Raw genomic sequence first — 25,521 nt, forward strand, 5'->3', positions numbered from 1 at the left:
TAATGAAAGCAACTCTAAAGTACTTAGAAAGCAACAAAGAAACACTAAAAATGATCAAGAGAAGGAAGCAAGGCTTGATGAATTTGGTGGAGAAGTTGCTGGAATTTATAGCTGTGCATAATTGGTTAGGTAGGTCCTAAAACGATGGTGAATCACCCATTTCCAACTCTTTTGACTGACTAAATCGTGCTCAAACTGATAGTGGAACACTTCTTCTACACGTATGCATCGGTTGGAACCACCAAAACGTATGGGAAGACGCGTTTCATTAAGGGCAAAGTTGGAAGAAAACCAGTTTTTCTGCAGCCACGCAAGCGCCTGGCGCCTCCCATGTAGGTTTTTCCGACTTTTTGCTTCTTTTGATTAATTTGCACTCCCAAATGGTCCTACAATGTCATAAATACAATATAAGCCAACCACAAACCATCATATATGAATTTTGCATGAATTAGAACTCAAACGACCGAGAAAAATCCGAAACAAAGCTGAAACATAGTAAAAACAGCATCTAAAACATTCTTTTTACGCATGTAAACAAGCGTAATCAGTCGCGCCGGTTCGTCGGGTCTGGTGCAAGTGACATCGGAGAACCGGTCGCCATCGTACCACCATCGGGTCACTGCTGGAATGACTTGCCGTCGTTGCTCGCCTTGAGAAACACCGCCGGAAATGGGGCGTCGTTCGTGTGGCTCGATCGCCGGAGCTATGGTGGCCGGCGGCAGAAATCGAGAGGGGGGGGGGGGCTGGCGGCTGCAACAAGAGGGAGAGGAAGAAAGAGATCCTAGGGCTTCTTGTTTTTGTTTTGTTTATTTTTTTATTTTTTTATTTTCTTTTCTTTTGTTTTTAAACTAAAAGCCCAATTCCGAAATTAAAAGAAGGCTCATGGGTTTGAAGAAACAAAAATTCTACTTTCAGACAATATAAACTCAACGATCTTCAACTAGAACAAAAGTAAAACAAATAAATCTAAGGCCCGAAGCGAAAATCCTAAAGAAAACACTCCAGTAATTAAAATAAACTCACCACAACCCAAAATGAAATCCAGGAGGAAAAATTAAATTTCCAAAAGTTTAATTAAGTTTTAATTAAATTCTCTTTTCAAAATTTTAGAACTTAATTATCTAAATCAAACGAAAATAGACTTGATTCGAAATTATCCAAAATTAAAACTCCAAAATAAGAAGTTTCAATAATTTCATTTAACGAAAAAAAGGAAGAAATCCAAAGGCACGATTTTAAATCATAAAATAAATGAGTCAGAGAATGCGGGGCGTTACACCTTGTCTCCTAGTACTAAACCTTCCTCTACACCCCCCTGTGTTACTCCCCGCTTAACTTCTCGAGGCATGACGGCTCTTGACATTATTCCCAAGATACCACACCCCATCTTTTTACAGTTCTTGATGTTCGACCTTGCCATTTATTCCCAAGGCCTAGCACCACTACTTCGCAAGCACCACTCTACTTTAATCCCTCAAGCCTAACTCCTCGAGTCGCATTGACCCTTGACATTTATCCCCAAGGCCTCAATACTCCTCTACAGAAACTTGACGTTCGGCCTTGCCATTTATTCCCAAGGCCTGAACTGTGCACCGGTCCTTGCCGTTTATCCCCAAGGTACCGATGACTTCCCAGCGTATTGGTACTTGACATTTATCCCCAAGACCACAATACTCATTTATAGAAATTTGACGTTCGGCCTTGTCATTTATTCCCAGGGCCACTACTCAAGGCTTTGAACCTCCAAGCGATTTATATGAATTTTCAGGTCAGAACACCCCTAGTTAACGGACTATCAACCCGTCCCTTTACCCTTCACCCTTCACCGCTTCACTAACCCTCCCATGACCACGTACAGGTAAATTTCCCACATTCTAATTCACTGCACAGTTTACAAGCATGCTTTTCCTCGTAATAAACAAAATACACCCAACAGCTCACAACTAGAACAATATAAACTAAATTATCAGTTTAACAACGCGAGCATTTCATTTACATCATATTTGCAAAACGTCATGAGGCAGTTACTTCTAACTACAACAATTCAGAACCTACTAGTCACCTACAACAATAAGAACAGGAAGCATGTTTCCTCAAAAGTATTCAATAATAGAAAGACGGCAACAAGATCACTAGAAATTCACAAATCAAAACTAACAATCCCTACATGCTCAATTAAATTATTTTAGCAAGAAAAACAGCATCAAAACCATTCCGTTAACGCTAAATAACGCACGCACTCGCCCCCTGGTGCTACTTACACAACCACGTCCTTAAGTTTACGTCGAACTCACACCTACGCACAAAAACAGAAAAAAAACAGCAACATAAATATACTGTTCAGCCTTCGAAAACAACTCTAAGAGGGTTCAACGGGTCTCATTACCGCAAAACGACTTCGTGTAGGTGTGGGTAAATTAGATCAAGCTTGCAAAGGGGTGGGTAGCGTAAATCAGGCTTCAAACGGATGAAATTAATCATCGAATACCACTCAAAACACTGCTATCCACGTTTTTACAGCAGCAAGAAACGCCCAAAATGGCCTCCAACGGCTTCGATTTGATGTCCGTTACTACAAAACAACTTCACTTAGGTGTGGGTATTCCAAATCGATTTCGTTTAGGTGTGGGTAATCCAAATCTAACTTCGAACAAGGGTGGGTCAAAGAAAATTACCGGACTTCCCAGATCTAAGCTATTCGAGTCGTTGGAGGTTGTCGGATCGAGGGAAAACACCGTGAACAGCCACCACGTGCCGCCCCGCCGCGCCTGCTGCTGCCCGACGCCCGACGCTGCACCTGCTGCTCCGATGTCGCCGCTTATCGTCGCGTCGCCGGAACGGGGTTGCTCGTCGGAGAAGAAGAACCCGAGTGGAGGGTGGCCGGCGGCTCCAACAAGAGAGGGAAAGGGAGGAAAGAGAAGAGAAAATAATAAGGGCTACGGTTTTTCTTTGTTTTAAAACTTTAACTCCCTTAGGCTTGGGTTCTTTTCCTTTTGTTTAAGGCCCACATACCCAACCCCTTTTTGTTAAAACAAACCAATAATTCAATTTCGTAAATGGCCCAATGGTCCAAAACAAGTGTCACATAGCGGAATCCGTACTAAACCATAACTTGATAAATTACTACACGCTACTAATTCACCACTAAATCTGTAACAATACACACTAGCCGAGGTGTCACACTTAAATTAAATAAAGATCAGTGATGAATCAAATAAAATAAAATGAAATAAATAAATAAATAAAATCTATTTTGTTATAAAATTTCCCGGAACTCGGGGCAAGCTAACCTGAGTAACGCGGGGCGTTACAGACTTCCCCCCTTGAAAAACTTTCGTCCTCGAAAGTTCGTTGCTCGAACAATTCAGGATAATGGGCCCTGATTTCGTCTTCTCTCTCCCAAGTAGCCTCTTCTATTTGGTGGTTTCTCCACAAGACCTTCACCAAATCAATCACCCGGTTCTGCAACACTTTGGTCTCTCTTGCTATGATCCCAATGGGTACTTCTTTATAGCACAATGTTTCATCTACCTGCAGTGGTTCGTAATCCAAGACGTGGGAAAGGTCATGGACGTATGTAACGACCCAGAAATTTCCGCTCACCTCTAGGTCACGTTAACTACCCAACTAATCAAATTTAACCCCGGCTATAACCTGCCAACTTCCTATGCACATAAACTTATAAAGTCAAGTCCCAATCCTCAGCAAATTAACGATAAACCAATCTCATGGAATAACATTCAACAACATTCATGAACCACTTCACGAGGCAAGTTATTATTCAATTTATGTGAATCTAAACAAATGGAATAAATCTCAAATAGGCACCTAACCCGAAGGAAATCTAACGACAAGGGAAAAATCTCTCGAATATTTAAATGCAAATAAATCGTTTATTTGCCACAACATAAGGCCCTAACCAATGAATTAAACTAAATAGGAAAAACTAAGCAGCCTATGGTCCTCGCTTGTCAGGTCTCCTCCGTCCCATCACCTTGGTCACTCCCAAGTCCTTCACCTGAAACAATCATTGTAGAAAGGGGGGGTGAGTATATGAAATATACTCCGTAAGTAGCCCTCACAAAGCACACACAAACATCATGCTCATAACCATAAAGGAAACATACATCGTCATGCTCTATCATATCTGTATGTGAACAACCATAGACATGCTTTACTGGTACATTATATATTCATCCATAAACATGCTCTATAAGACCCAATGCTAACCACAATCATATAAAAACAAATACCGTCCACCTGGCTCTCCAACACATCAAATACAACTATGTTCACCTCAGTTATTCGAGCTCTTCGAAACCATTCTTTTGGTAGTGTCGGCCCCTGACCATTTATACCCAGAGCCCCGACACTAGTGCATCGACCCTCGACCATTTATACCCGAGGCATCGATGTCTTACAATCTATTGGCCCTTGACCATTTATACCCAAGGCCCCAATAGTTCTCCTTCGGAAAGACTCCTCGCATCGACCCCCGACCATTTATACCCGAGGCCTCGACACTCATCTTTATCCAATATTGGCGTATCGACCCCCGACCATTTATACCCGAGGCCTCGATACCCAATTAGTGACGTATCAGCCCCCGACCATTTATACCCGAGGCCCTGACACTCACCCATTCACTTCATAATTTGCAAAACTCCACATATCGTTTCTAGCCTCCAACCAAGATTCCAGTACTAACCCCTTAATAACACCAACCACCACAACGCCCATCAACAACACCACCACCAGTATGATTTCAATGCATCTCACAACTCACCAACACATTTCAGCATGCTTCCACAACATAAATATCATTCTAATAGCAAAACAATAAATCAATCATGCTTTCACAACATATTAAATCTTAACAACAACGCCGCAGTGAGTTTAGTCGTAACGGAGCTTGGTCAACAATTTTTAAACGACTGCAGTCCAACACAAATCACCCAAGCACTCATTATCCAACATCCGCAAACATTAAGCATTGCCAGATATAATAAAAATTCATAAAACATGCCAAACACTTCATACAGATTTCAGACAACAAACATCCCCACCATAATATTTATTTTAACGAATATTCCCTGCAAACACACATCATTCCACGACAGATCTCGACAACTCAACAATACAAAGTTTCTACTATTATCACCAACGAACATTCAACACTACCTAGGCATACAAACCAACATAAACGGGAGTTACACCGCACGACGTCGTATCAGAACCATTTTCAAAACATCATAAATGGTACATCGACAAATAAATAATAAACACCAACACACGCACCCACCCCGTGCTACTTACTCACAACCGCTCCCTTAAATGTTGCGCCGACTCCACACCTAAGCACACCGAAACAGAAAATACAGCACGTTAAACAACCTATTTGGCCTCCAAAATTCGACTCTAAAAGGATTCGAATGACACATTACCCCCAAACCGGCTTCGAATGGATGTGGGTCACCTAGATCTAGCTTGCCAAGGTGTGGGTAGCCTAAATCGAGCTTCGAATGAGCGTGGGTCGCCGCCAAACGTCCAAAACACCGCTGTAACGTTCAATATCTGCCGTTGATTCGCTGCTGTACGTCGTTCGCCGTGCGCCGCCGCGAGGAGGGGTCGCGCCGCCGTTGGAGCACCGGGAGTCGCTGGCCGCCGCGGTTCGAACGCTGCCACGGGAAGATTGCGCCACTGCTGCTCAACCCGCGCGCAGAACCGCCACCGTCGCACCACGCTGGAGGAGGGAGCCTCGCGCCACCGCTCGGAACCACCGGATCTGCTGCTTCACGCCGTCGATCGCCGCCTCTCACCGCCTCTCGCCGCTCGTGGATCTGCCGCCGCCGAGTGCCGCTGTCCGTGGAGCCGATATGCCGCTGCCGCCATCGGGGTTACCGGAAAACGGGAATGGATCGGGGAGATGGAGAAGAACCAAAGAGGGAAAACGGCTAGGGTTGAAGGGAAAGAAGAAGAAAGAAAAGGAGCTTGGGGCTAGGGTTTTCTTTTCCTTTTGTTTTGTTTTAAAACTCATTTACCCCAATGGAGGCCCAACGCGTTCAGGCCCAAGAGGAAAGAAGTCCATCCCCCTTAAAACAAGACCCACCACACCGAGTCGGTAATTATTAATTTAAGTTGGAGTTTAGAGCCCGATAGTAAGGGTAACTTTAGTTAACGATCCATAAATTTAATTAACAATCAATTTAAAATTACTGAAAAAAAATCTCCCGATCCGGGACTAACTAACCTGAGGGACTCGGGGCGTTACAACGTATTTCCTCAACATGGACACGTGGAACACGTTATGCACTGCGCTCAACAACGGTGGCAAAGCCAACCGGTAAGCGACCGGTCCGATGCGCCCCAAGACCTCAAAAGGACCAATAAATCTTGGACTGAGTTTTCCCTTCTTACCAAAACGTAGGACTCCCGTCACCGGTGCCACACGAAGGAAAACGTGGTCACCGACATCAAATTCCAATGTTCTTCGCCTAACATTAGCGTAACTCTTCTGTCTGCTTTGGGTCGTCTGCATTCTTGCTCTAATCTTTTGGATGGCACCATTAGTTTCTTGTACCAATTTTGGTCCCAACAGGACTCTCTCACCGACCTCATCCCAATGCACCGGCGACCTACACTTTTTCTCGTACAACGCTTCATATGGGGCCATGTTCATGGTGGCCTGATAACTGTTGTTGTATGCAAACTCTGCTAAGTACAGGTGTTTGTCCCAAGAACCACCGAAATCCAATGTGCAAGCCCTCAACATATCTTCTAGAACCTAGTTCAGACGCTCGGTCTGGCCATCGGTCTGGGGGTGGAACGCCGTACTGAAATCGAGTCGTGTCCCCATAGCTTTATGTAAACTCCGCCAAAACGTTGACGTGAAACGAGAGTCCCGATCTGACACTATGGTCACTGGTATGCCATGGAGTCTAACTATTTCATGCAGATAAAGTTCCGCCCACCTTTCTACTAAATACGTGGCTTTGCCTGGTATGAAATGCGCAGACTTTGTTAAGCGATCCACAATTACCCAAATCACTGTGAAACCTTTAGCCGTTCTCGGCAACCCTGTAATGAAGTCCATGGCTACGTCATCCCATTTCCACACCGGTATACTTAAAGGTTGCAACAACCCGGCGGGCCTCTGTCTGGAGGCTTTCACCTGTTGGCACGTCAAACAGCTACTAACAAACTGAGCAATCTCACGCTTCATATTGTGCCACCAATAGTGTCTCTTAAGATCTCTATACATCTTGGTACTCCCAGGATGCATCGAGAATGGGGTATTATGAGCCTCGGTTAGTAAATCCCTCCTTAAAGGAAAATCTCTTGGTACGCACAGTCTCCCCTGATAGAGCAGGGCCTTATCTTCCAAAAGGGAAAAATCTCCTAGGCCCAGCATCACGAAACCCTTGCTCAGACTGGAGTCTCCCTTTTGTGCAGCGATGATTCGTTGTCTTAGGGTGGGTTTGATCGAGAGTTGAGCTAGCACTGCCGAAACATCTTCTACCGTTAACTCCCGAGAGTAATCCTGGACGAACTTTCTATAATAGCCGGTTAGGTCGAGAAAACTGAGGATTTCGGTCACTGTGCGAGGCCTTGGCCAACCACTGACGCCTCCACCTTGGCGGGTCCACAGCAATACCTTCCCTGGTGACTATGTGGCCAAGGAAAGCCACCTTAACCAGCCAAAACTCACATTTCGACAACTTCGCGTACAGGCTGTTCTTCCTCAAAGCGGTAAGAACCTGCCGCATATGTCCTTCGTGCTGCTCTTCCGTATTGGAGTAAATTAAAATATCGTTGATAAACACGATCACGAACAGATCCAAAAATTCCTTAAAAACTCAATTCATGCGATCCATAAATGCCGCAGGGGCATTAGTGAGTCCGAAAGACATAACGGTAAACTCATAATGCCCATACTTGGTTCTGAAGGTTGTCCTAGGTATGTCGGCGTCTTTAATTCTCAACTGGTGGTACCCCGATCGTAGGTTTATCTTCGAGAACACCCTTGCTCCTTTTAGTTGGTCAAAGAGGTCATCGATGTGAGGAAGGGGGTACCTATTTTTTATTGTCACCTTGTTCAGATCCCGGTAGTCAACACAAAGTCGCATAGATCCATCTTTCTTTTTCACAAACAGCACGGGAGCACCCCAAGGAGACACGCTCGGGCGAATGAAGCCTTTGTCTAAGAGCTCTTCCAGCTGAGCCTTAAGCTCCTTAAGTTTTGCAGGAGCCATGCGGTACGGTGCCTTTGAAATGGGAGCTGTCCCGTGTGGTAAGTCGATACAAAAATCCAGTTCACGAACAGGGGGTAGCCCCGGAAGGTCATTGGGGAACACATCTGGGAACTCTCTGACCACGTGAATGGAGTTGATACTAGGTGGAGTCTTACTAATGTCGACGACGTTGGCCAAATATCTCCAAGCTCCATTTTGCAACAGGCGTCCTGCCTTCAACGCTGATACTGTCCTTGGGACTCTACCCGTAACTCCTTTAAATGTAAAGTTCCGACCCGAAGGTAGTTGGAAGGAGACTTCTCTTCTCGAGCAATTAATGTTGGCTTGGTTGGTAGCTAGCCAATCCATGCCCAAAATAACGTCAAAATCTTGCATGTCCAGCTGGATCAGTCTTGCCCTTAGAGTATGATTATCAAAAGACAACTCACCTGCCCTCACCTTTTGACTAGCGATCAAATTCGACCCTGATGGTGTAGAAACTAACAACAAAAACCCTAACGGCTCTAATTCGAGGGTTGCCTGATGAATAACGTAGAAGAGATGAAAGTGTGGCTCGACCCCGAATCAAACAATACATACGCAGGCACATCATGCACTAAAACAGTACCTGGATCACAATGCAAAGATAAGGACATACACTCACACACAAAACCCAAAAAAAAATGAGAAGAAATACCTATGACCACTGTTTCGGCATCCGCCGCTTCCTTGCGAGTAAGTGCGAAGACACGAGCCCTTTGGTTATTTCCCTGCATCGAAACTGATGGTGGAATCATCTGGTTATTCCCCTCTCTTCCGCACCTGAAACAACCCTTACTTCCCGTCCAACACTGCCCCGTATGTTTTTTCTGGCAGGTGGGCCATACTGGCGACATGCCCTGGTGCTGAGCCTGGTGCTGGGGTGCTCTCAATACCGGGTCGGCATAAGTCGGAGGGAACTTCCTTTTCACACCTGAAGATGATCCGACCTCTGGCAGGGGTGAGGCCTTGTTGGAAACATCCTTATCCATAACCAAGGTGCCCTAACCGCTTCAGCATAGGTGGTGGGTCGCTGGAGGTCCATCGGGCATCTGATTCCCTTGCGCAAGCCTTTAACTAACCTCTTGATCTTTAATGCCTCAGTGGGAATCAACTCTAGAGCGAAACGGGAGAGTTTCGTGAACTTCCTTTCATACTGTGCCACCGAGAAGGTTCCTTGGACTAGATGCAGGAATTCCGTCTCCTTCATGTCTTTCACAATCTCCGGATAGTAGTAGTCGTACAACAAGTTCTTGAACCTCGCCCACGGAATTGGTACATTCGCATGATCCTCTGCCGCTGCTACTGAGTCCCACCAGTTCAGGGCCTCGCCCCTCAACATAAAAACCGCACCCTTCACCTTGAATTGGTCTTCGCAACCAAGATACGCGTAAAGGGCTTCCAACTCTCTTGATCCACTCTTCCGCTGCAGTCGCTCCTTCACTCTCACCGTCAAAGGTTGGGGGTCTGTAGCGCTTGAAATCCTTGATGAAGCGAGCCTCGCTCTGGGGAGTATGAAGTTGTTGGCGTGGCGGAGCTTGGACCCTGCCCACCCCTGCGGCGTTATCGATCACTGCTTGCAAAGCCTCCACAAGCAACACCAATTGGGGGTTCACCTGAGGAACTGCTGGGGGAACTGGAGAATCTGCCCGCTCTCGAGCTGCTGCTGGAGGAAATGGAGGGACTACTCCTGCCTGATTCCCAGCAGGAGGGGGCAGTGGATCCGCTCCGTTCTCACCTCCGGGAGCGAGGTCGGCGTCATCTCGCAATCTCATACTACGACGGGGAGGCATTGTCTGGAAGAACGGCACAAAATTTTGGTAAGACGTTAACACGATACTCCACACATAGACTAATAGGAAAAGTGGCAGTCGAAACTCCCATAATAGAAAAAGGTCCACCATATTCTATTTGGTACGCTTAATGAACACTCTATGTCTAGCGAAACAGAGCGGCAACAAAAACTGATGAGAAAAATTTCAGCGCACAAATAAATCATGGGAAATGTATAAGCTCTCAAGGACAAGCATGAAGCGTACCTGGTGATGACGAGGAGGTCGACCAAGATCACTACTCCTAAGTATGCTAGTTTCTAACTCAGTCTACAGAAACGTTTCGGCTCTGATACCAACTGTAGCGCCCCAGGATGTTATATCATCCTAGGCAACGCTAAATAATTCACCTGGCTAGCCTTAACTCTAAACACGAGATAAGCAACTCCCTGGGAAATAATTTAAATGAAATAAAGCTTCGACTCTCATGCGTTGTACCAGAAGTATAAATTTTATAAACTGTCAGGACTTCGCCCTCCGTGGGCAATTTAAAAACAAATAACATCTCATATCCGCCTCAGTGGCTAAAATTCTTAAATAAATAAAACAACCGTACACGTAAACTCCAACGACAACAGTGACGCGTTTACCAGCTACATCCATAACAAATAAAGTAGTTCTAAAGAATACAAAATTTCTCCTCGGTCCACACCTAGTAATAACATAAATCCCAATGCTACTCGTACCCAACGACCCTTCCCTCTATCCTCACTAACTAGGCTAGTGATCCCTCCTCGATCAAGCCCTCTCCACGTCATCACCGCGGTGGACCCTGTTCACACCTGAAAACATATAAGGGTAAAAAGGGGGGTGAGTACGTAAGGTACTCCGTAAGTAGCACTTCCTAACTAGCACAAAAATCATGCTCACAGTCACGACATATAGAATAAAACGATAGCAAGGCAATTAAATAGGCAGCGAGAGATAGCGAACAATAACTTGACATTTACATACAACAACCATGCGTCGGAACTACCAAGACTACAAACCCATGATTCACTAGCCCTTGTCTCATAGTACTAAACCTTCCTCTACACCCCCCTGTGTTACTCCCCGCTTAACTTCTCGAGGCATGACAACTCTTGACATTTATTCCCAAGTTACCGCACCCCCTCCTTTTACAGTACTTGATGTTCGACCTTGCCATTTATTCCCAAGGCCTAGCACCACTACTTCGCAAGCACCACTCTATTTTAATCCCTCAAGCCTAACTCCTCGAGTCGCATTGACCCTTGAAATTTATCCCCAAGGCCTGAATACTCCTCTACAGAAACATGACGTTCGGCCTTGCCATTAATTCCCAAGGCCTGAACTATGCACCGATCCTTGCCGTTTATCCCTAAGGTACCGATGACTTCCCAGCGTATTGGTCCTTGACATTTATCCCCAAGACCCCAATACTCGTTTACAGAAATTTGACGTTCGACCTTGTCATTTATTCCCAAGGCCACTACTCAAGGCTTTGAACCTCCAAGTGATTTATATGCATTTTCAGGTCAGAACACCCATAGTTAACGGACTATCAACCCGTCCCTTTACCCTTCACCCTTCACCCTTCACCACATCACTAACCCTCCCATGACCACCTACAGGTAAATTTCCAACATTCTAAATCACTGCACCGTTTACAAACATGCTTTTCCACGTAATAAACAAAATACATCCAACAGCTCACAACTAGAACAATATAAACTAAATTATCAGTTTAACAACGCGAGCATTTCATTTACATCACATTTGCAAAACGTTATGAGCCAGTTACTTCTAACTATAACAATTCAAATCCTACTAGTCACCTACAACAATAAGAACAGGAAGCATGTTTCCTCAAAAGTGTTCAATAATAGAAAGACGGCAACAAGATCGCATGAAATTCACAAATCAAACTAACAATCCCTACATGCTCATTTAAATTATTTTAACAAGAAAAACAGCATCAAAACCATTCCGTTAACACTAAATAACGCACGCACTCGCCCCCTGGTGCTTTTTACTCAACCACGTCCCTAAATCTTGCGTCGATCTCACACCTAAGCATAAAAATAAAAAAAAAACAGCAAGTTATATGTACGATTCAGCCTCCGAAATCAACTCTAAGGGAGTTCAAAGGGCTCATTACCACAAAAACGACTTCGTGTAACTTAGATCTAGCTTGCAAAGGTGTGGGTAGCCTAAATCGGGCTTCGAACGGATGAGGGAAATCGCCGAACACCACAAAAAGCTGCTGTCCACGTTTCTACAGCAGAGGAATGCGCCGAAACAACTTCCAACGTCTTCGTTTTGATGTCTATTACTACAAAACAACTTCGCTTATGAGTGGGTATCCAAAAATTAACTTCGAACAAATGTGGGTCAAAGAAACTTGTCGCACTTCACGGATCTAAGTTGTTCGAGGTCGTTGGGGCATGTCGGATCGGAGATAAGACACCACGAAACCAGCACCCACGTGCACCGCCGCCACCTGCTGCTGCCTGACACCCCGCGCCTGCTGCTGCCGACGCCGCGTGCCGCCGCTGCTCGGAGTCGCACCCGCTGCTGCCTGTCGCACCGCCTGAGCTGTCCGCCGGAGGGGGCCGTCGTCGGTGCTGCTTCGTCGGAGAAAGACATCCGGATGGGGGGGGGGCTGGCAGCTTGAACAAGAAAGGGAACGGAGGAAGAAGAAGAGGAAGCAGAACAAGATGGGCTAGGGTTGTTTTGTTTTAATTCCCCTTTTTCTTTTGTTTTGAAACATACAACTCACTTGGGCTAGTTTCTTTTGTTTAAGGCCCACTTACCCAATCACTCCTTGTTAACAAAACCAATAATATAATTTCGTAGTTGGTCCAATGGCCCAGAACAAATGTCACATAGCGGAATCCGTACTAAACCATAACTTGATAAATACTACACGCTACAAACTCACCACTAAATCTGTAACAATACACACTAGCCGATATGTCACACTTAAATTAAATAAAGATCATTGATGAATCAAATAAAATAATAATGAAATAAATCAATAAATCAATAAACAAAATCTATTTTGTTATAAAATTTCCCGGAACTCGGGGCAAGCTAACCTGAGTAACGCGGGGCGTTACAAACAAGGTTCTGTTTCTCTTTTATGATACACCGTTTTGTTGAGGTGTACCAGCGGCTGAGAGTTGGGACGTGATTCCACATTCTATCATATAGTCGTGGAATCTCAAGTCCATATACTCTCCACCACGATCAGATCGAAGTGTTTTAATGGTTTTACCTAATTGATTTTCAACTTCGGTTGTGTACTCCTTTAACTTTTCAAGGACATTGGACTTATGTTGCATTAGGTATAGATAATCATACCGTTAATAATCATCTATAAAAGAGATGAAATATTCATACCCTGCTCGAGCTTTAAAATTCATCGACCAGAAAGTCCTGAATCAGTAAAAGGTCTTTTAGTCATCTTGCCTTCAAAACAAGATTCACAAGGTGGTAAAGAATCATCTTCTAACTCACTTAGAAGGCCATTCTTAACCAATCTCCCAATCCTATTGAGACTAATATGACCTAATCTAAGTGCCAAAAATAGGTATTTTCTATGGGAGAAACTTTTTGCCTTTTCGTTTGTGTTTTAGAATTTTTAAATAACTCTCAAGGGATGTGAATCCCGGAGCGGAAACGGATTTTCGTTGCTGATTTTCGGGATAAAAAATTGAGTTTTGAAGTAGAAAATACAGGGGAAATTCCAAACCTTTGAAGAACGTTTCTTTAGTGAATTCCCCTCGAACACCACCACGGGATCTTCCTTGTTATCCTCTTGGGTCTCGGGATCGTGCTTGTGGTAGTACCTTGATCGAAGAGAGGGAGAAATTGAGAGAATTTTGAGAGAAATCGTTGGGAGATCCTTTTTTTTTTGTGTGTAACCTTCTTCTTCTGCTTCTCCAACACTTGGAGAAGAAGAAGAAGGGTGACCTGGGGTAACTCCACACATCACAACACCTCCCACTCCCCTACAATTTTGCAGGGGAGTTAATATTAATAATATTATTAATATTGATATTAGTATATATATACATATATATATATATAATATATAATAATAATTAATAAATATATATATGTACATAAATAATTAACACTTAATTATTTATTATAAAATTAGAATCATATTCTAAAACATTTCTCTCGTATAACCTATAGTTTTAATGTACATCTTATGCACATTATTTTTAACCTAAAGTTTTAATATGAATCTTATTCATATTAATTTTATTTGAATCTCATTCAAATAATATCTCTCATTATATAAAGTTTTAATTCACAATTAACTATATATTATGATGTATCAATATACATATAGTCCCTTAAGTAATTTGAACAATTCAAATTCTTCCAAAAACTTGATCCTCGTTTTACCCGTTATGAGCTAGCAAGGGGACCTAATGGACCTACAGATCTGAAGCTCCAACGATGCAAGATTAATCGGTCAAACTCATTGACCGAGTTAATCTAGATTCGTTAACTACGGGTCATTCCACTAAAGACCCGCAGTTGCACTCTTCTCACTGCAGAATGTTTTCCTGTCCATGGATATATGACCATTAATGACGAGTCAATCCTTCACGAGTATTCGTAACTCAAGTTGGGTCAAATTACCGTTTTACCCCTTAGTGACATCTTACTCCTTAAACACCACTGCTTCTCCAATGAACAACCCGGTTATGGTCCAACCAATAACAGGAAGTCCCTCTCAGCCAATGAGAGGGTGGGGCCCCTTGTTCAAGTCCCGGAGTCAACATTTAAGGGAACACTCATCTACTCCCCTAAAGTCGGGGAAGAGTGAATTCCATCTTGTGAAGTTATGTTCCCAGCTCCCCATTCGGTCTCGTCCCCAAAATGGTAGGAATGTTGAGTCGGCGACTCGGGCCACTCTCACCCATACAGATCGAAGGACGAGCCCTCACGGGCAGGAGTCCATAACTCACTCAGGATTGAGAATGAGTTGCCTGGTCATCCTAAGAAATAGCAACCTATTAGTTAACGGTGTTATATCTAAAGATTGCCTATTTCGTGGTCCGGTCTTATACAAACTCATTGTATAGGATACCCCCACTCGCATGTCTCCACACGAATGACCTGGATCGAGTCATCTGTAACCTTTACAGAGTGGGTCGTATCCATAGTGTTGCCAGGATAAGGTATCCAGCCTTATCCATATAGGATAGACCCTTTAGGTTATTCACGGGACATTATCCATTCATATATCAGGGGTATATCAAATATATACCTCGTATATCAACTATATACCCAGTATATACACTGTCCTGATTACATCATAAATAACCTTGGATGTTTAGTTTATTGGATTTTTGATAATGCAAAGCTATGATTCAACAACAAATTTATTGAATAAAACTTTATTAAACAGAAATTTGTTTTTACAAAATACAAACTACGAGTTTAGGGTAACGCACGCAACAAACTCCCACTTGAACTAAACTCGAGGGGGGTGTACATTATCATAAAGCAAAGGGAAAATACAATAAACTAGGGCATACACTATACCTAATTACATTTCTCCCACTTGCCCTAGACTAACTGTACAAAGCTCGTAAACCTAGACTTTCTAGATGGCCCTCAAACACTTTAGCCGGGAGTGCCCTTGTAAAAGGATCAGCAATATTGTGCTCTGTAGCGATCTTCGTGACAATCACATCTCCTCGCTGCACTATCTCCAGTATAAGGTGGTACTTCCTTTCGATGTGTTTGCCTCTCTTATGGCTTCAAGATTCTTTAGAATTTGCCACAGCACCACTGTTATCACAATAAAGTGTGATGGGCAAGTTCATGTTTGGAACGACTTCCAAATCTGTCAAGAACTTTCTAAGCCAAACCGCCTCTTTTTGCTGCTTCACAAGCTGCAACATACTCAGCCTCCATCGTGGAGTCTGCGATGCATCATTGTTTGATGCTCCTCCAAACTACCGCTGGTCCGTTAAGAGTGAATACTGACCCCGACATGGATTTCCTTGAATCCTTGTCTGTTTGGAAGTCAGAATCAGTGTATCCTGTAAGGATCAAATCCTTAGCGCCATACACGAGCTTTCAGTCCCTCGTTCTCCTAAGATACTTGAGGATTCCCTTAACAGCAGTCCAGTGATCATATCCTTGGTTGGATTGGTATCTACTGACCATCCCTACCGCAAAGCAAATGTCAGGCCTCGTGCACAGCATAGCGTACATCAGGCTGCCCACTGCTGAAGCATAGGGTATATGTCTCATATCCTCAACTTCTTGAGGTGTCTTAGGACACTGCTCCTTAGACAGATGAATTCCATGCCTGAAGGGTAATAAACCTTTCTTGGAATTCTGCATCGAATATCGAGCAACCATCTTGTCGATATAAGTTGCTTGAGACAGGGCTAACGTTCTGTTCTTGCGATCCCTTAGAATTTGGATGCCAAGAACATACTGAGCTTCTCCGAAATCTTTCATTTGGATCTCAGTCACTAGCCACTTCTTTATGTCAGTGAGGTATCCTACATCATTCCCAATGAGTAGGATATCATACACGTTGACTGGATGTTTATGCTGAACGCACGCGCTAAGCGTGGTAACAATTATATAGATGCAAGCGCACACCTGTCAGAGTAATATAAAATGGATGGAGTATCCAAGTATCGATCCTCAAGGACTTCTAAACAATTTCCAAACTCTGAAGTTTTAAAGAATAGTGAATGTTGAAATGAGTGATTCTTGTAAATGGGAAGTGGTCACAAATAATGGTTTTGGATTTGGGATTTGGACTTATAATAATAAAACCTAGCCCGAATTACTTCAAGTTAGCCATCAAAGAATCAAGGACATGCTAAGGACAATATGCATTTTACTTTAGAAACCAACGACTACGCTTCTCACTTGACTTATGTCTAAGCAAGTTCAAAGTCCTAAGACATTCCCTAATATGTCTATTATGAGAGATATCTTAGTTTTAGGATGGAAATAGTCGCAACCTCGGGTTAAGGTCCTATGTCTAGGCTACTTAAGCGGAACCCTTATGTCTAAGGCGCTCCTCTCCTCGGTTTAATCACTCAACAATGCAAATAAGCAACCTTTTCAGTATTGACTTGTTAAGACTTACAGTGGCCTTCTCTAAATCCTAACTTTTTGGGAAAACATGTTGAGCAATGAATGGAAAGTAAAAACACTACTTCTTAGCAACCCTTTTTAGACATAAAAGGCTAACTATCCATAACCGGGCTAGAGACGGGAATTTAGAAAGACATATTGAAGAAAATACAGCAAGTAAAATAGTTGAATGTGGAATGCATGTGTGAAAAACAAAAGTTATCTAATGGAGAGTTTTTATCGGGATTGAGAGCTTCGCCCTTCTCTTTCAAGCAAGGGAGAGTGTCACGTGCTCTTTCCTCCAAAAACACAACTCTCTTAACTGAAAATAAAGTAAAGGCAAAGAGAGAATAAGCAAAGTGCTAGATTTTTATATATTTGAATAAGTAGAAAAATGACTAAGTACAAATGGAAACAAAACAAGCTCAATAAAAGAATGTAAAGTGCTCGGGATTTAAAAACCAAAAGTAACTAATGAAAGCAACTCAAAAGTACTTAGAAAGCAACAAAGAAACACTAAAAATGATCAAGAGAAGGAAGCAAGGCTTGATGAATTTGGTGGAGAAGTTGCTGGAATTTATAGCTGTGCAGAATTGGTTAGGTAGGTCCTAAAACGATGGTGAATCACCCATTTCCAACTCTTTTGACTGACCAAATCGTGCTCAAACTGATAGTGGAACACTTCTTCTACACGTATGCATCGGTTGGAACCACCAAAACGCATTGGAAGACGCGTTTCATTAAGGGCAAAGTTGGAAGAAAACCTGTTTTTCTGCAGGCTTCCCAGGCGCCTAGCGCCTCCCATGTAACTTTTTCGTCTTTTTGCTTCTTTTGATTAATTTGCACTCCCAAATGGTCCTAAAATGTCATAAATACAATATAAGCCATCCACAAACCATAGTATATGAATTTTGCATGAATTGGAACTCAAACGATCGAGAAAAATCCGAAACAAAGCTGAAACATAGTAAAAACAGCATCTAAAACCTTCTTTTTACGCATGTAAACAAGCGTAATCACACGTACAACACTAAGAAGGCTACGGTGTTGTTGACCATCTTCTTGTATACACAAGGCTCATCAACGTTTTGGTAAAAACCATAAGATTTGATCGCAGTATTGAACCTTATGTTCCAAGATCGAGATGCTTGTTTGAGTCCATATATGGACTGTTTAAGCTTGCAAACCTTTTGCTTTTGACCTTGTTCTATGAACCCTTCGGGTTGAGACATATAAATACTTTCTTCAAGATTGCCATTCAGAAAAGCAGTCTTGACGTCCATTTGCCATATCTCATAGTCATAATATGTGGCAATGAACAAAAGTATTCTAATAGACTTAAACATAGCTGTAGGGGAGAAGGTTTCTTCATAGTCCACCCCTTCCCTTTGTGTGTAGCCTTTTGCCACAAGTCTCGCCTTATAGGTTTGTACCTTTCCTTCGGTGTCTCGTTTTCGCTTGTAGATCCATTTGCACCCTATTGGTTTTACCCCGTCAGGTTGATCTGCAAGTTCCCAAACGGAATTGAAGTACATCGACTCCATTCCCAAGTCCATTGCTTTGACCCATTTATCCTTGTCAGTATCTTCCATTGCCTTCTTATAGGTCAATCGATCCTCGACGCCGTCATCAGGTATGACAACTTGAGCTTCAGTTAAACCCATGTAGCGGTCAGGTTGTGACACAATCCTCCCACTACGTCGAGGCACCCTCAACACTTGAGGTGGATGCGACTGACGCGATGTGCTGGCTTCATCAACAACTTTTGTTGTAGTGCCAGTTTGATCAACAACTCTTGTTGACGTGTTTGTAGCCTCTTCGGAAATCTCGTTAATTACTACCTTACTTCGTCGTTTATGATCTCGAACATGGCCTTCTTCTAAGAAAGTAGCATTTGTCGATACAAACACTCTGTTTTCTTTATGATCTAAGAAGAGACCACTTCTCGTCTCTTTAGGGTAACCTACGAATAGGCATACTTTTGAACGAGGTTCTAGTTTCTTCGGGTTAGTCATAAGCACGTGTGCCGGACATCCCCAAATGCGAAAGTGACATGAACTAGGTTTACGACCCTTCCACAGCTCAAAGGGTGTTTCAGAAACACTCTTTGATGGAACTACGTTCAAAATATAAACTACAGTCTCCACTGCATACCCCAAAAAGAGTTAGGCAACTGAGCATAGCTCATCATTGATCGAACCATGTCCAACATGATTCTGTTTCTCCTTTCTGATACACCGTTTGGTTGAGGTGTACCAGGGGCTGAGAGTTGGGACGTGATTCCTTGTTCTATCATATAATCCTAGAATCTCAAGTCCATATACTCTCCACGCCGATCCGATCGAAGTGTTTTAATGGTTTTACATAATTGATTTTCAACTTCAATCTTGTACTCCTTGAACTTTTCAAGGGCATCAGACTTATGTTGCATTAGGTATAAATAACCATACCTTGAATAATCATCGATAAAAGAGATGAAATATTCATACCCTCCTCGAGCTCTAACATTCATCGGACCACAAAGGTCTGAATGTATAAGTTCTAAGGGCTCTTTGGCTCTATAACCTTTTCCAATAAAAGGTCTTTTAGTCATCTTGCCTTCAAGACAAGACTCACATGGTGGTAATGAATCGTCTTCTAACTCATTTAGAATGTCATTCTTAACCAACCTCCCAATTCTATTGGGATTAATGTGACCTAATCTTAAGTGCCAAAGATAGGTATCATCCTTTTGAGAAACTTTTTGCCTTTTATTTTGAGTTCTATCATTTTTAAACAACTTGGTATTTAAAACTGCTTTAGTTATGGTTGGTCTTAGCACATACAAGTTGTTTTCAAGTAAAGCTGAACAAATATTAACACCATTTCTTGAAATGAACGCTTCATTTAAATGAAATGAAATTGAATACATCTGTTCCAACAAACAAGAAATTGAAATTAAGTTCCTTTGAATTTTAGGAACAACGTACACATTATCTAATAATATATACATATTCCTGTTTGTAAACAACTTGAGCTCCCCTACCGCCACAGCTGAGACGACCTCTCCCGTTCCGACCTTGAGAGTCATCTCTCCGGCGTCAAGCTACGTCTAGGAACTAATTCCCTGAAATGAAGAACAAACGTGATTAGTGGCTCCTGAATCTAGTATCCTGGCGGAGTCATCATTCTCCACTAAACATGTTTCCAATACAAGTAAATCATATTTACCTTCGTTGGCTTTCTTCTTTTCGGCCAAGTACTTTGGGCAGTTGCACTTCCAATGCCCGTCCATGTTGCAGTGGAAACATTTTCCTTTCTCTGCAACCTTGACCTTGCCTTTCTGGGCAGCAGCAGCTGAGTCAGGTTTAGACCCCTTACCAGCAGCCTTCTTCTTCTTAAAAGTCTTACTTCCTGAAGAAGAGGACGCAGACCTGGTTCCAGAAGACGATCCTCTGTTGAACCTCTTTGAGGTGGCAACATTTGCCTCCCCTTCTTATCCCTTACATTTCATAAGAGACTGGTAGGTCTGCAGCTCGTTAAGGAGCGTGGTAAGAGTGTACTCCAGCTTATTCATAACCGCATTGCTGCGGAATGGCAGGAAACTCTTCGGAAGAGATTCCAGAATGAAGCTGACCTGACTCTGCTGGTCTATGACGGCTCAGTTCGACTCAGCCACGTTGAAGTGGACCATCAAGTTGAGAACGTGTTCTCGCACTGATTAACCCTCCTTCATGCGGGAGTTGTAAATGAACTTAAGGGCTTCATGTCGAGCCTGTGAGGACGGTTGTCCAAACATGCTCTGCAGCGAGTCCATGATCTCCTTAGCGGTGACCGTGTCCTCGTGCTTCTTGGCAAGCACATCAGATATGCTCGCCAAGATGTCGACCTTGGCCTTGTCATTGGCCTTGATCCACCTCTCATAGGCGTTGCGCACCGCCACAGTGGCGTTAGGCGCAGAAGCTTGAGGACAATCCTCTTGCAAGACGAACCTAAGATCATCTATCACGAGAATAGTGTTTAGGTTTGATTTCCATTGTTTGTAATTTTTGCCATTAAGTCTTTGCCCAGCTAAGAGTGCAATAATTGAAGTAGACATGCTGAAAGTAAAAACAAATCTATATTAGTTTCATGCATTAGCCTTTTAAACCCAATCAAAATTTAGCAAAAGTAATTAAGCACCCTAACAAAATGGTTTTGCAATGACGCTTCAGTGATTTAGAGCAACAGCCACCGTAGGGCGGACAGGTACTCCTTCACTAAATTGAGACATTCTCAACTAAATTTTAAACCAGAATAACTCTTATTCCTATAAATTTTAGTCATCATTTATTTGGTCAGAAAATTGCTAACTAACTTAACAACTCCTCGTAAGTGTGACCCAACATTTTCGGACCTCAGAGGTCCACCCTAATAATCCTGCCGTAGGGAAGGAAAATATTGGAGCAAAACCTAAGAGACTCCTATCCATTTCTAGAGTTTGCCTTGATTTTGATTTCCAAACAATGAACCCTCCAAAGGGATGGTCGCTCCAAGACGACACGCAGGTCATGTATGAAACCTCATGATGCAAACCAATGGCGGAGACCGCAGGATGTGTTGTCACACGTCCTTCTCCCACTTACTACGAACACTATCTCCATTCACCTCGATATTGAACCATGCAAACACCTTCCGTAGGGAGGCCGCGCCTAGGGCGACACGAGGCCGAGCATGGAACTCACAGTGTGAATTTAAAGAAGAACGTGAGAGAGAGTAAAGTATGTTATATATACTTTGTATATCAAATATATACGCTCTATATTACATATTATCTTTTGCTCCCACTTAGTATTCTAAGACTAGGGTATATTACTTAGATAAATCCCGGCTAAGTGAAATTAACTAAGTGAATTTTTAGTCGGCCCAATATATCTATTATATCGGAAGTTGTACAATAATGTTTTAGTTCGTTAAGCACTTTAATAAACCAACAACATTATTGCTTATATATAAAATATTGACTAATTCAACCCCCAGGTCGGTTCCCAGGTAGAGGTGTTATCTTACGGTATACCAAAGCGACATATGATATTTGTCCATACGAAGGACGTGACTCTGGATTCCGTTATGTGGGAGAGCGCCTCGGCCTCGGCCCACTTTCTGAAGTAATCCACAGCAACTACAGCGAACTTTGTCTGGCCTTTGCCCAGAGGGAAAGGACCAATAATATCTACCCCCACTGCGCGAATGGCCATGGGGCTGTGATGGGGGTAAGCAGCTCGGGAGGTTGGTGGATTACGTTTCCGTAGTGTTGGCAATTGTCGCAAGTTCTAACGAACTTCTTGGCGTCCTGGCTGAGGGTCGGCCAATAGTATCCTTGTCGGATCACCTTGGCTGACAACGACCGGGCGCCTGAGTGATTGCCACATACTCCTTCGTGGATTTCGCTGAGGACGTATAGGCCCTCTTCAGGGGTTAGACATCTCAGTAGAGGCAGGGAAAAGCCGCGTCGGTACAATGCTCCACCTCGGACCACGAACCGAGCTGCTTGCCTTGCCAACTTTCTGCGCTCCTTGGGGTCTTGTGGTGAATTGCCCCTAATGAAGTCCACAATCGGGTTCATCCATGAGGGCTCTGGAGCGTCGATCTCCATCAGATCTGGCTCCGAAATCGAGGGATTATCTAAGATCTTGACGGGGACCGACCTGGTCAGGTCGGTCTCGTACGCTGATGCTAACTTGGCCAGGGCGTCGGCATTAGAATTTTCTGCTCGAGGAATCCGGCTGACCTCGTAAGTTCGAAATTGGGCGAGGTATGATCTGACTTTGCCCAAGTACTTCTCCATTCGGGGTTCCCCGGCTTGGTACTCTTCCGTGATCTGGCTCACAACCAGCTGGGAGTCGCTGAAGATCTTAACACAAGAGGCCCCCAATGCTCTGGCGATTCGTAGACCGGTAATAAATGCTTCATACTCAGCCTCGTTATTGGAAGTCCGGAAGCCGAACCTCAAGGCATACTCAAATCGCTCGCCTCCTGATCCGAGCAAGAGGACCTCGGCCCCGCACCCCTTCTCATTGGAGGATCCGTCGACATAGATTGTCCACGGCAGGTCGGACTCGCCAGGCTCGGAAGGTGGTGTGAGCTCGACTATGAAGTCTGCCGCTGCTTGTCCTTTCAACGCAGTTCTAGGTTCGAATTGGATGTCGTACTCACTTAGCTCCATTGCCCACTTCATCAAGCGTCCAGAAGCTTCTGGCTTATGGAAGATGTTTTTTAGGGGCAAGTTAGTGAGCACCACCACAGTATGGGCTTCGAAGTATGGTCTAAGTCGTCGGGCCGAGGTGACTAAAGCGAGAGCCAACTTTTCCATTTGAGGGTATCTAGTCTCGGCTTCGGTCATAGCCTTGCTTGTGTAGTAGACCGGGTTTTGCCGCGCTTCCTCTTGCCTGATTAGGGCCGAGCTGACGGCACTGTCAGACACCGCTAAGTACAATTGGAGCTTGTCCCCTGGCAGGGGCTTGGCGAGCAAAGGTGCCGAACAGAGGTAGCTCTTCAATTGCTGAAATGCTTGTTCGCACTCTGTTGTCCATTCAAACGGCCCTTTCTTTCGTAGGACTTTGAAGAAAGAAAGGCACTTATCTGTCGATCTTGAAACAAACCGGTTCAGGGCCGCAATCCTGCCATTGAGGCACTGAAGCTGCTTCAGCGTCTTAGGTGCCTCCATCTCGAGTACGGCTTTAATCTTTTCGGGGTTGGCCTCGATCCCCCGGTTGTTCACCATGAAGCCAAGGAATTTTCCCGAAGAGACTCCAAAGGCACATTTAGCTGGGATGAGCTTCATTTGATATGTCCTCAGAACCTTGAAGGCTTCGGTCAGATCGGAGAGATGCGACTTAGACTGCTTGCTCTTGACAAGCATGTCGTCCACATACACTTCCATATTCCGGCCGATCTGCTTGGCGAACATTTTGTTCACCATTATCTGGTAGGTCGCTCCTGCGTTCTTTAAACTGAAGGGCATGACCTTGTAACAGTACAGACCTTGGTTTGTTATGAATGCGGTATGATCTTGATCTGGGACATGCATCTTGATTTGGTTGTACCCAGAGTAGGCGTCCATGAAGGTGAGCAGTTCGTGCCCGGCTGTGGCGTCCACGAGCTGATCAATCCTCGGCAGTGGGAAGCAATCTTTCGGGCATGCCTTATTTAAGTTCGTAAAATCTACGCACATTCTCCACTTTCCGTTAGACTTTTTAACTAATACAACATTGGAGAGCCACTCGGGATACGAAATTTCTCTTATGTATTTAGCTTTCAAAAGTTTGCGAACTTCCTCAACAATTACATCACTCCTCTCCTTGTTTATAGGTCTTCTTTTTTGCTTTACAGGTCAGAATGATGGATCTATGCTGAGGCGATGCGTCATAATCTTTGGGTCAATGTTAGGCATGTCCTCGTAAGACCACGCAAAGACGTCCGAGTTGGATCTGAGAAAGTGGATCAGCTTCTTTCTGTCGGTGGCCCCCAGCTTGGTTCCTATGCATACTTGTTTCTCGGGACTAAGCAGAGGAACAAGCTCGAGCTCCTCAGTGGGTGCAGCAAACTCCATCCTCGGCAGGTCGGCCTCGAACTCGAGCGTCCCATCCCCACTGGCGAGAGTTTCGATGGCGCAGACCGATGAGCCTTTGAGCGCCAAGGCATAGCACTCCCTCGAAGCGGTCTGTTCTCCTCGGACCGTGCCCACGCCATTGGGGGTGGAATACTTCAAAACATGATGAAGTGTTGAGGGAATGGCCCGAACTGAGTGGATGATGGGTCTCCCAAAGATGGCGTTATAGGCCGATCTACCGTCAATTACCACGAACTCGGCCATTTGGGTGACCTGAGTTTGGTACTGTCCAAGCGTGACCGGCAAGTCGATGCAACCCTCTGGGATATTTTCTGAAACTGTTTTTGTGATATTTTACACAATTTTGTAACATAATAATAATAAATAAATAATTAATAAGTATCCATTTGTAAAGTATGTCATATTGATCTTATTTTTAAATAACAATTATACATTTTACCAATTTTTTTAAGGCGGTTGAGTTAAGTTTTCAAGTTTTCAATTTTTCTCGAAAGTAATTGTTTTGTGTTGAAACTCTGGGATGTTTTATTTTATATAATATATAAATTTTCAGATTTAAAACTGAATCAATTGATAATTGTAATTATTCGTACCGATTCTTGGACTTTTAAAGTTTGCTATTTTTACTTTTTATCTGATTTAACCTAGTTTTCCAGATCTTGTTGTGTAGCTTAAAATTCTTATTTTTCTAATTGTTTTATGTGATTTTTTTTAATGGGGATATTGAGTAGATAAT

At 43.6% G+C, this 25,521-nt stretch overlaps 1 protein-coding gene across 1 annotated transcript; it reads right to left on the reverse strand.

Annotated features, from left to right (window-relative positions):
- Window positions 1–6,784: 6,784 nt before the first annotated feature.
- On the reverse strand, window positions 6,785–9,262 carry LOC148209089 (uncharacterized). The gene is made up of 3 exons (XM_088117414.1): window positions 8,929–9,262; window positions 8,091–8,716; window positions 6,785–7,666 (listed from the first exon to the last, which is right to left on the reverse strand). The coding sequence occupies exons 1-3, from the start codon at window positions 9,260–9,262 to the stop codon at window positions 6,785–6,787; spliced, it is 1,842 nt and encodes a 613-aa protein (XP_087973540.1).
- Between the last annotated feature and the right edge of the window lie 16,259 nt (window positions 9,263–25,521).

Source organism: Momordica charantia, assembly GCF_013281855.1.
Source record: "Momordica charantia cultivar OHB3-1 chromosome 9 unlocalized genomic scaffold, Mcharantia_2.0 BLBB01000009.1, whole genome shotgun sequence".
NCBI lineage: Eukaryota > Viridiplantae > Streptophyta > Magnoliopsida > Cucurbitales > Cucurbitaceae > Momordica > Momordica charantia.

Bases quoted from the DNA above. Each gene is read 5' to 3' on its own strand.
- LOC148209089 (XM_088117414.1), bottom strand. From the start codon at position 9,262: ATGGATAAGGATGTTTCCAACAAGGCCTCACCCCTGCCAGAGGTCGGA. The intron at 8,717-8,928 runs GTATTTCTTCTC...CTACACCATCAG, and splicing joins TGCCGAAACAGTGGTCATAG to GGTCGAATTTGATCGCTAGT. The intron at 7,667-8,090 runs GTGACAATAAAA...TTGGCCACATAG, and splicing joins ACTACCGGGATCTGAACAAG to TCACCAGGGAAGGTATTGCT.